This window comes from Haliotis cracherodii, unplaced genomic scaffold (assembly GCF_022045235.1).
Source record: "Haliotis cracherodii isolate W230 unplaced genomic scaffold, xgHalCrac1.p SCAF_20, whole genome shotgun sequence".
Lineage (NCBI taxonomy): Eukaryota > Metazoa > Mollusca > Gastropoda > Lepetellida > Haliotidae > Haliotis > Haliotis cracherodii.
The window spans coordinates 2,613,961-2,626,766 of record NW_027266276.1 but is presented as its reverse complement, the minus strand read 5'-3'; the positions used below and the strand labels follow the sequence as shown (position 1 = coordinate 2,626,766).

Below are 12,806 nucleotides of genomic sequence, written 5' to 3'. Positions count from 1 at the left end.
AAACCCATTTCACCTCGCTTATATCTTAAACAGATATTGTCGCCAGTAATGTTTACTTTAAGGTAGCCAAGTGGCAAGCAGTAGATAAATTTAGGTCTCCAGTCGTAGATTAAAGTCACATTTGGCCACCAAAATGGTCGCTACTTAGAGGGCTGATATCTTATCCCGACTGATGTCTTTGTTATCTCCAACTACTTCTGTGCTGTTTGCATCTCCATCATTTGTGTGTATCAGAGTGATGAAGCTCCTGTTGGCGTGAGGAAGACATCTCGACACGCCATCATCACAGACAGTGACAGTGATGACGATGACGATGATGATGATGATGATGATGAGAATGATTATGGCGACCAACAGATGAACTTTACATCGTCCAGTGCTTTCTCTAGTCAGAGTGATGTCCTCACGACACAGGTAGGTGCATAAATCAATCAATCGATCAATCAACACAGGCAGGCACTTCTTTAATCAATCAATCAACACAGGCAGGCACTTCTTCAATCAATCAATCAACACAGGCAGGCACTTCTTCAATCTATCAATCAACACAGGCAGGCACTTCTTCAATCTATCAATCAACACAGGTAGGCACTTCTTCAATCTATCTATCAATCAACACAGGTAGGCACTTCTTTAATCAATCAATCAACACAGGCAGGCACTTCTTTAATCAATCAATCAACACAGGCAGGCACTTCTTCAATCAATCAATCAACACAGGTAGGCACTTCTTCAATCAATCAATCAACACAGGCAGGCACTTCTTCAATCTATCTATCAATCAACACAGGTAGGCACTTCTTCAATCAATCAATCAACACAGGCAGGCACTTCTTCAATCTATCAATCAATATAGGTAGGCATTTCTTGAATCAATCAATCAATCAACACAGGCAGGCACTTCTTCAATCAATCAATCAACACAGGTAGGCACTTCTTCAATCAATCAATCAACACAGGTAGGCACTTCTTCAATCAATCAATCAACACAGGCAGGCACTTCTTCAATCAATCAATCAACACAGGTAGGCACTTCTTCAATCAATCAATCAACATAGGTAGGCATTTCTTCAATCAATCTATCAATCAACACAGGCAGGCACTTCTTCAATCAATCAATCAACACAGTTAGGCACTTCTTCAATCAATCAATCAACACAGGCAGGCACTTCTTCAATCAATCAATCAACACAGGTAGGCACTTCTTCAATCAATCAATCAACACACGCAGGCACTTCTTCAATCAATCAATCAACATAGGTAGGCATTTCTTCAATCAATCTATCAATCAACACAGGCAGGCACTTCTTCAATCAATCAATCAACACAGTTAGGCACTTCTTCAATCAATCAATCAACACAGGCAGGCACTTCTTCAATCAATCAATCAACACAGGCAGGCACTTCTTCAATCAATCAATCAACACAGGTAGGCACTTCTTCAATCAATCAATCAACACAGTTAGGCACTTCTTCAATCAATCAATCAACACAGGCAGGCACTTCTTCAAATAATCAATCAACACAGGTAGGCACTTTTTCAATCAATCAATCAACACAGGCAGGCACTTCTTCAATCAATCTATCAATCAACACAGGCAGGCACTTCTTCAATCAATCAATCAACACAGGCAGGCACTTCTTCAATCAATCAATCTTAAACCATATACAATCTTTTGTCATGACATGTTTGCAGCAACAAGGAAAACTGGAAAAAGACTTGGAGAAAATGAGAGAGGAAATTAGGCGTCTCGAAGCTATGAAAGATGATGGTCATGGAGAGGATGTAGATGGGACCATGGTGGAAGTGGCGGAAGATGTAGACATTGTGGAGGGTGAGGATTCTGGGTTAGAATTGGTCCCCAATACGCCATGCTCTGTGAGGCACGTAGTGGCCATGGATTGGGTGGTCTGTGACTTGCTTCATTGCATGTCATTTCACCCCGACAATTCGGATATGTCAATCACTGGATCGTCTGGTCCAGACTTGCCGATATACAGACTGCTGTCATGTAGCTGGAATATTGCTGATGGCATTAAACCAACAAGCCAACAAACAAGCATTCTCTTCAACAAACCTTCTCTTTAAATCCATGCTGTAAATCTCACTTCAGAAAACTGCAAGGTGATGACACCTGATGTGATCCCTGCATCCAACAAGACAAAAGATGGCGACGACTCATCCAGTGATGACGACCTGTTCATCAGTCCAAGGTCGCCATCTCCCCCGCCTGACTTCGACAGACTCCCCAAGCCACGGAAGTCAGCTGAAATCATCAAAGCCTTTGAGATAATTGAGAAGTTTAAATCTCCAGACCGTTCCAAGTCTTCCAAAAGTCGGACAGTTCTCAGTCCACTTCAGACCGGCAACCTGGGAAAGCCCAGATCGGAGAAGATTGTGCTCATCACAAGCGGACTGAACCGAGAACAGGCGGTGAGATATTTATCTTCATCATCAGATTTTGATCTAAGGACCTGTTTCCAACAGATTTTGAATAAAAAAAACATACTATGAATCCAAATGAATAAATTACATATTTTAAGAATATTATGTATATTTTTTACTTATCCTGCATTACTCCTTAATGCATTCACTGCTTTCCTTGCGACAAAACAAACGAGACAGCGGACCGGCGATGGTCCTGGGTGAAGAAATAAACTGTTCATGAGTCACACTTTTCGTACCCCGCCATCGCTGTCCTGTGACCTTTCGTGACCTTGGGTCACCTCTTCACATCACTGCCTGTCTTGCTACAGCACAAACGTGTACCTCGTTTTGGATTTATTTAGTCCTTCAATTTTCGTCTACAATTCTAAAATTCATCTGCGACGGGTGATGTATTCCTTTCATATTACTCTCAACATGTTGTAAAGTTATATATGATTTATTTAGGCATAAAAAGACCCTGTCTTTTTCCCCGCCACACGCTAGTTGTTCACCGCCATTTTGAGTGATTGAGTGAGTGAGTATGGTTTTACGCCGCTTTTAGCAATATTCCAGCAATATCACGGCGGGGGACACCAGAAATGGGCTTCACACATTGTACCCATGTCGGGAATTGAACCCGGGTCTTCGGCGTGGCGAGCGAACGCTTTAACCACTAGGCTTCCCGACCGACCCCCGCCATTTTGAATTCTAATACAACAGGGTAGTAGATTTGCACCATTACTATGTATTTGGTTGCACTTAAGTCAGTACTGGCCGTCCCGGAAAATCGCAAGATGACTATGGTCCCGGAACTACAGACCTTATTACGCTCATTCAGGCTTGAGGATCAGAAGGCAAAGTTCCGCCCACCTGTGTGGAACTTGTACGTCGTACTTCGAGGTTTGTGAGGGCTCCCCTTTGAACCCCTCTATGCATCGTCATTTTACGACCTCACCAAGAAAACAGTATTTCTCTATTTTAGCCACCGCATCCTTCAGGCTTATTCGATCCCCAATTTGGATCCGCAGAGAGCAAATAATCCTCATGAGATCAGGGTACTAGCCTCTACCATGGCATAACACAGCAATTGTGCTATTAAAACAATCATGGAAGGATGTTTTTTGAGGTCAGACACAGTTTTCGCCAGTCATTATCTTCGCAATGTGACTCTCCAGGACATCGAAGGTGTACAGAGTTTTGTGCCGTTGGTTGTAGCCCAGCAGTATACCAACCCCCGATGCAAATAATGAACTCGCCCTCTACCGAGCCAGTCCATTGCCTGTGCAGTCGATCAGATTTCGCCAGTGGAAGAATATTAGAGAATCAATTGTCCACAAGGCTGTATATTGTAGGAAGTAAAGAATTGGTTGATGAGCTATTTGACTTTATTACTAAAGATGTATAGGGAACTACTCTTTAATTCCCATGTTCAATTGTTTTTCACATTGAAATAACCCGACCGTAATTGCGATTTTCTGAACTTTTCCGCTTCATGGTTTATTGACTAATTGGTGTCGTACCTTCAGGGTCTGAATTATTGAGGTTTCTGTATTCTGAGGGTTTCCCGCTTCAAAACTCCAAGACTTGCCTCCCCACTTTGGCTTCAGAAACCTCAAAAGTATGTTTTTCTTAAGCTTGGGTGACAGGCAGTGATGTGAAGAGGTGACCTATGGTCACCAGAGGTCACAGGACAGTGATGGCAGGGTATGAAAAGTGGTACTAATGAACAGTTTATTTCTTCACCCAGGACCATCGCCGGTACGTTGTCCTGTTTTCTTTGTCGCAAGGTAAGCAGTGAATGCATTAAGGAGTAATGCAGGATAAGTATACAAATGTAAAAAATATTTAGATTTGACTAAAAATCAAGTTTTTAACTGATGAGTTACTATTGCATCTTCTATGGAACAGCAGCGGTCGGGTAGCCTAGTGGTTAAAGCGTTCGCTCGTCACGCCGAAGACCCGGGTTCGATTCCCGACATTGGTACAATGTGTGAAGCCCATTTCTCGTGTCCCCCACCGTGATATTGCTGGAATATTGCTAAAAGTGGCGTAAATCCATACTCACTCACTCACTCACTCATTCTATGGAACAACATACAACAGATACTGCTCACAAATTCATACAATACCTTATCTATATATATTTTCAAATTTAGAAATCTTTGAACCAAACACACTTAATGGAAATAATCCTGTTGCATTAGGGGTAATACATTTAGAGAAGACACTCGGACTGGCCAAACAATGATGACTTTGGTTAGTCGATGTCAAGCTGTTAAAACTGATTCTAAATTAACACAGTGAATCAAGGGTACATGCCATGAGATCTGGCCGTGTTGTACTCAAAGAGGCCACAGTTTAATAAATGTGGGAGGTCGACCTCACCTGCTTGCATTCTGGGAAAAATAAATACTGATAAATAGCTGAGACTATAGACAGATTGTTAGTGAACGAGTCCTATGGTCTGTTTGTTTGGTTGTTTGTTGTTTAACGCTGCAGATAGCATTATTCCACCTATATGACGGCGGTCTGTAAATAATCGAGTCTGGTCCAGACAATCCAGTGATTAATATCATAAGCATCATACCATGCAATTGGGATATGATGACATACATCAACCAAATCAGCTCGTCTGACCACCTGATCTGTTAGTCACCTCTTACAAGAAGCATGGGTTGCTGAAGACCTCTTCTGACCCGCATCTTCGAGGGTTGACTTATATGGCAAATTAGGGGTAGACAGGCTACACAGGAGTAGATGCCTTGACATCCAAATTCATTTAAAATGAGTTTTTGGTTTTTGTACCGTTCGTATTACTATTTTTAGAAAACTACCTGTTTTGGGGAACTGTGTCTAGTTTTTGTACAATTTCAAATCAATTCCTGCCTTAGAATTCACAAATATATTAAGCAATATTTCAGTGCCCACAAAACCATGACATGAAGACAAAGTGATCAAACAACAGTGTAGGTGGTAGGCTCTATCTGTAAGGACGTGCTTACCCTTTTCATGAACACCTGGTGTCATCACTGATTTTTTTATTGATCCATTTATAGGATTTTTACCACTATTTGCCTTTTACTCCCAAGTGGAATCTGTTTGTGCAGATTATTCTAACATTACTGTGACAAAGCAAAGCATTCTGAAAGAGGTAATCTGTGAGACGCCAAGGGGGCTTTGTTTCTATGTGGATATCCTGGATATCATACTGGCGGCCTGTTTGATATGATGAATGCATGCATGGATATCCTGGATATCATACCGACGGCCTGTTTGATATGATGAGTGTATGCATGGATATCCTGGCTATAACACTGGTGGCCTGTTTGATATAATGAATGTATGCATGGATATCCTGGCTATAACAGTGGCAGCCTGTTTGATATAATGAATGTAAGCATTGATATCCTGGATATCATACTGGCGGCCTGTTTGATATGATGAATGTATGCATGGATATCCTGGATATCATACCGGCGGCCTGTTTGATGTAATGAATGTATGCATGGATATCCTGGCTATAACACTGGCGGCCTGTTTGATATAATGAATGTATGCATGGATATCCTGGATATCATACTGGCGGCCTGTTTGATATGATGAATGTATGCATGGATATCCTGGATATCATACCGGCGGCCTGTTTGATATGATGAGTGTATGCATGGATATCCTGGCTATAACACTGGCGGCCTGTTTGATATGATGAATGTATGCATGGATATCCTGGATATCATACTGGCGGCCTGTTTGATATGATGAGTGTATGCATGGATATCCTGGCTATAACAGTGGCGGCCTGTTTGATATAATGAATGTATGCATGGATATCCTGGCTATAACACTGGCGGCCTGTTTGATATAATGAATGTATGCATGGATATCCTGGATGTTACACTGGAGGCCTGTATGATATAATGAATGTATGCATGGATATCCTGGATATCATACCGGCGGCCTGTTTGATATAATGAATGTATGCATGGATATGCTGGATATCACACTGGAGGCCTGTTTGATATAATGAATGTATGCATGGATATCCTGGATATCATACTTGCGGCCTGTTTGATATAATGAATGTATGCATGGATATCCTGGATATCATACCGGCGGCCTGTTTGATATAATGAATGTATGCATGGATATCCTGGATATCCCTTAACTATTGGGCAGTTTTTGGCAAGGACTACAGGACTAGTGCCAAAGTCTAACGCTGGTTAAATGATCTGCAAGAATGTATTGTTGTGAAGGAAGTAACTGAACACTGCATTGTGGTCAGAGAGTTATGACTGGTGAACTGATGAGCTATGACTGGTGAACTGATGAGCTGTGACTGGTGAACTGATGAGCTATGGCTGGTGAACTGATGAGTTATGACTGGTGAACTGATGAGTTATGACTGGTGAACTGATGAGCTATGACTGGTGAACTGATGAGTTATGAATGGTGAACTGATGAGCTATGGCTGATGAGCTATGGCTGGTGAACTGATGAGCTATGACTGGTGAACTGATGAGTTATGACTGGTGAACTGATGAGCTATGGCTGGTGAACTGATGAGTTATGACTGGGGAACTGATGAGCTATGACTGGTGAACTGATGAGTTATGACTGGTGAACTGATGAGCTATGGCTGTTGAACTGATGAGCTATGACTGTTGAACTGATGAGTTATGACTGGTGAACTGATGAGCTATGGCTGTTGAACTGATGAGCTATGACTGGTGAACTGATGAGTTATGACTGGTGAACTGATGAGTTATGGCTGGTGAACTGATGAGCTATGGCTGTTGAACTGATGAGCTATGACTGGTGAACTGATGAGTTATGACTGGTGAACTGATGAGCTATGGCTGTTGAACTGATGAGCTATGACTGGTGAACTGATGAGTTATGACTGGTGAACTGATGAGCTATGGCTGGTGAACTGATGAGCTATGGCTGTTGAACTGATGAGCTATTACTGGTGAACTGATGAGCTATGACTGGTGTTTTCAGACGTCTGTCCAGGAGTTCAGTAAGGTCACCGGCAGTGTCTTCTTCCCCAAGTTCAACAAGACCGTCACCCACCTTGTTGTCAAGAAAGGTTTGTCATGGAGACTTACGCCACACTCTTTTGTGGTTAATGAGTGAGTGAGTGAGTGAGTGAGTGAGTGAGTATGGTTTTACGCCGCTTTTAGCAATATTCCAGCAATATCACGGCGGGGGACACCAGAAATGGGCTTCACACATTGTACCCATGTCGGGAATCGAACCTGGGTCTTCGGCGTGACGAGCGAACGCTTTAACCACTAGGCTACCCGACCGCCCTGTGGTTAATGCATCATATGGGTTCTCTGTAGCTTTGTCAGCTAAAAAGCTGTATCTTTACTCAGAGCATCCTACCAAGGTGGCAGGACAGACTGTCAGGACTTGGGAGGACAGATTGTGTTATGACCTGGGAGGACCGATTGTGTTATGACCTGGGAGGACAGATTGTGTTATGACCTGGGAGGACAGATTATGTCATGACTTGTGCATACTGACTGTGTTATGACTTTGGAGGACTGATTGTGTTATTACTTGGGAGGACTGATTGTGTTTGACTTGGGAGGACTGATTGTGTTATGTCTTGGGAGGACTGATTGTGTTATGTCTTGGGAGGACTGATTGTGTTTGACTTGGGAGGCTGATTGTGTTTTGTCTTGGGAGGACCGATTGTGTTTGACTTGGGAGGCTGATTGTGTTATGTCTTGGGAGGACTGATTGTGTAATGTCTTGATAGGACTGATTGTGTATGACTTGGGAGGACTGACTGTGCTATGACTTGGGAGGACTGACTGTGCCATGACTTGGGAGGACTGACTGTGCTATGACTTGGGAGGCTGATTGTGTATGACTTGGGAGGCTGATTGTGTTATGTCTTGGGAGGCCGATTGTGTTATGACTTGGGAGGACTGACTGTGCTATGACTTGGGAGGGCCGATTGTGTCATGACTTGGGAGGGCCGATTGTGTCATGACTTGGGAGGCTGATTGTGTTATGTCTTGGGAGGCCGATTGTGTTATGACTTGGGAGGACTGACTGTGCTATGACTTGGGAGGGCCGAATGTGTCATGACTTTCGAAGTGTGACTGGAGGCTGTTACAGGGGAGGACTGACTCGGGGACAGGTGGTAACGATGTCTGATGTGGGGAACATGTAGACCTCCTCCGTCCTCACACTGATCACTACTTGTTGCAGCTGCAGGTGAGAGTCGCCCTGTCTGTGACCGGACTCTCAAATACTTCCAAGGGATTGTGGGCAAGTGCTGGGTGGTGTCCTTCGACTGGGTGCGAGACTCCCTACTCGCCAACAAGCCACTTCCAGAGGTACGGCACAAGTAGATGAAGGGGGCCCAGACCTGTCCCTGAGATATGCCAGAAAAATATGGCTGTGGGTTTGAATCCCAGATTTGCCCTGAATTGGATTCTTGGTTTCTCAGCACCATACCCTGCTGTGTTAAATTCTTTGTTTGTGTTTTAAGTTGAGTCTTCAACAACAACTGATGTAAAAAGTTCAGTTTTAATGACGCTTACACAAGTCTGCTTGGTTGAAGGACAAATACGAGATTGTTGGAGACACAGTGATAGTGGAGGACCACCATGGCCCACGGAGGGCACGGACGTCGGACAAGAAGCTATTTTCTGGGTTTACACTCACGTGTATCGGAGTCAGCGATGAAATGACGAAAGGTACGTATCAACATTGTGTACAAGAAGCTGTTTTCTGGGTTTACACTCACATGTATCGGAGTCAGCGATGAAATGACGAAAGGTACGTATCAACATTGTGTACAAGAAGCTGTTTTCTGGGTTTACACTCACGTGTATCGGAGTCAGCGATGAAATGACTAAAGATACCAGACAGGTCTACAGAAACCCCTGCAAGTTGTTGGATGTAGCGTACCCCTTTGGAGATAGCAGACAGTACGGGCCCAAGAGCCACATGCTCGATGTAGGTGATGTCATGTTAACTAGATCCCCAGAAGTAGTGATGTTCCAATTATTTGAAATATTTCGAAGATGTTTAGCAGGCCGAAAGGACCAAGCGAACTCAGATTTCCATAACCGAACACAATCGATTTTGCCCTTTCTCAAATTTTCAACTATCCTCATCTTTTAAAAAATATAGTAACAAGACCCCGAGATAATTTTGTTTCCTGAAAAGATTTATTTACTAATATAACGCTCGTCACGCCGAAGACCCGGGTTCGATTCTCGACATGGTACAATGTGTGAAGCCCATTTCTGGTGTCCCCCGCCCTGATATTGCTGGAATAATGCTAAACGCGGCGTAAAACCATACACACTCACTCACTCCTCAAACAGTGAGGAGAGAGAAATATGTAATTATTTGTGTTTGTTTTTGTAAATCTATTTTTATTGAACTTAACATTGAAAAACAGCAAAATGATGCTAAAATGTAACTACCATATTCGATGTAATAAGCACCGAGGGCACTCTCTAAATTAGAAATAGGGGGCTCTTATTGAGTTGAAAGATCATAAATTTCGAGGTTTATGCTGACAGCCTGAAATGATGCAAAAGAAAAGTCTGTGCGTATTATACACAACAGATATATTTTTCCAGAATTAAATTGCCCATACTTAACATGCTTAAGGGTGCATATAACACACAAGTGCGTATCATACACGAATAAATAAGTCTTGTGTACATTGATGAATCGGAAAGGGTTCTAATTGGGATTGTTCACTAGCCAATATCACCGTACACGCTTATTAGATTAGGGCACTGATTACATCGAATACGGTAATTAATTTCACTTTGGATGATCCAAGCATCAGTAGGGGAGAAACAATACATGTAGCAAGGTCATGATACGATGCGTATCTCGATACATTGGTAATGATACAATACATATCGCGATACACATATTAACGTCAAATTGCATGGAAACTTCTTGTCTATAACTATTTCAGAGCATGTTCTAAAGGAAAAGCTAGCTGTAGCAAGTGTATTGTCTGGTATTATGAGAAGAAAACATATCATGTATCGTATCATTGCATGAAAACTTATGATGCACAGGTTCACCGATGTATCGTTTCATCATGATCTTGCAGAGGGCACATTCGCTGTGCAGAGTTGCGTCCCTTGGTCACGCCAGAAACCTATGATTTTGGTTTCGAATCCTTGTTCGCCCCGATTATGTTTCTAGGTTTGTCAGCACCATACCCGTGCTCGTGGGTTTCACCGAAGTGGTAAACGTCTGAGACCTGCATCACTTGCATCACTGCATGCGGCGTTAAACCCAACTCACTCACTCATGATCTTGCAACCAATTCCCATCACCACACTGAAGCCCAATTCGCAGCCCATGCTTGACAAGGATGGATGATATTATCTATGCACCGCCATTATTCATGTGATATTGCTGACTACAGGTTACAGTGATAACTGACCCATTGCTTCTGTTTGCCGTGATATGACTGTAATATCGCAGTGTTTGTGACACTGGTCTTCCAACATGTGCTCCCTGCTTCAGATGACATGAGTCTGCTACTGCAGCAGGGCGGGGCCACTCTGGCTGAGGACCCCTGGGAACTGGGCAAGATGGCTGCCGCCATTCCGCTGATCATCCGTTGTCTGGACACTGAGGACGAGGCACCCACCAAGTCGGAGGTGGAGCATTTCAACTGTAAGTCTGTGTTAACTTAGGAAATCACATTTCCGGGGCGGTAGCCTAGTGGTTAAGGCGTTTGGTCATCATGCTGAAGACCCGGGTTCGATTCCTGTCATCGGTGCAGCCCATTTCTGGTGTCCCCTGCCATGATATTGCTGGAGTATTGTATAAAGGGATGTAAAACCATACTCACTGACTCACTCTTCACATTTCCATGTGATCACGTTTAGCAACTTTATACACAATGTAAATTGGTTAAGAATATGCTTTCTTTGTTTCTTGTTTAATGCCACACTTAGCAATATTACAGCTAGATGACAGCAGTCTGTAAAGAATTGAGTCAGGGCCCGATTATCCAGTGATTGAAGTCATGAGCATCGATCTACTACATTGGGATACGATGACATGCATCAACCAAGTCAGTCTGACTACCCCATCCCATTAGTCGCCTCTTACAAGCATGGGTTGTTGAAGACCAATTTAAACCAGGATGGCGGACTGTGTATTTGTGGACTACAAAATGGCTGGTGACTCTTGATTCAACTCCGGAGTAACAATTTTTCTATTGCACGTCAATGTTTCAGTCCTAAAGAGTTAACATCTTCTGCTGCCATAAGATTCCTGATTAAAATAGATACCCAGAAAAACATGTATGAGGCTAGTATATGAATAGGGTGGTCATGGTGGTCAGACAGTGTGTCATCATACCCCCACGGCGTGGAACCGAGCTCATGTTATCAATCACTGGTTGTCTGGTACAGAGTCAGTTATTCCAGGTCACCGTCGCATGTGGTCAGACAGTGTGTCATCATACCCCTTCGGCGTGGAACCGAGCTCATGTTATCAATCACTGGTTGTCTGGTACAGAGTCAGTTATTCCAGGTCACCGTCGCATGTGGACTGTTGCTGGTTCTCTGTGTTGCAGGCTTCTACAAACACAACCGCCTCATCACCGTATCCAGGGAGTGGGTCCTCGACAGCATCAGCACCTGGCGGCTCCAGCCCCTGGACGACTACGTCCTCAACAACATCAAAAACATCGTCCTTCCTTTCTGATAGCCAACTGTGTCCGAGACAACATCAACATCATCCTTCTTTCTGATTGCCAACTGTATCCTCAACAACATCGTCAATCCTCAACAACATCAGCAACATCAACTACATCGTCAATCCTCAACAATCTTGTCATCAGTCAGATATGTTGATATTATGTGGGGATTGGTCGGCAATAACTCTTGCTCAACTTTGAATTATCAACTCTCATGTGATACTGATGTATGGGGATATATGTTTGGCAATACTTGGATATATGTTTGGCTATACTTTGATATATCTTTGGCTAATCGTGAATGGGGTGATGGGGTAGCCTAGTGGTTAAAGCGTTCGCTCGTCACACTGAAAACCCGGGTTCAATTCCTGACATGTGTACAATGAAGCCCATTTCTAAAAAGTACTTATGGAAATGAAAAAAACTGTTTTGCTGGATTTAATAATCGACACAAAACATTACGTAGATGTAAATACGAAATAACAAAACAACTGGAAAAGTACTAGTCTGGATTTGCTAGTTTTATCTCTCAATACAAAATGTACTTTACAGGAGGTAATTTGTAGGCACTTTCAACTTTCAAAAAAAAAACTAAGTCCAAATTGACGTGGCAGAAACAGGCTATAGGCATTATGCAAATTAGCCTGGAAAAAAAGTTATCAAAAC

At 43.0% G+C, this 12,806-nt stretch overlaps 1 protein-coding gene across 1 annotated transcript in view; it reads left to right on the top strand.

The window, feature by feature from the left end:
- LOC139470266 (uncharacterized) overlaps positions 1-12,569 on the top strand; it is a 34,477-nt gene extending 21,908 nt beyond the window's left edge. Inside the window, exons 10-17 of the mRNA XM_071252613.1 lie at positions 235-414; positions 1,697-1,835; positions 2,115-2,434; positions 7,430-7,517; positions 8,654-8,781; positions 9,009-9,144; positions 10,955-11,107; positions 12,018-12,569. Of these exons, the coding sequence (XP_071108714.1) occupies positions 235-414; positions 1,697-1,835; positions 2,115-2,434; positions 7,430-7,517; positions 8,654-8,781; positions 9,009-9,144; positions 10,955-11,107; positions 12,018-12,148 (1,275 nt within the window). The 3' untranslated portion in view covers positions 12,149-12,569. The remainder of the gene's footprint in view (positions 1-234; positions 415-1,696; positions 1,836-2,114; positions 2,435-7,429; positions 7,518-8,653; positions 8,782-9,008; positions 9,145-10,954; positions 11,108-12,017) is intronic.
- Positions 12,570-12,806: the final 237 nt, after the last annotated feature.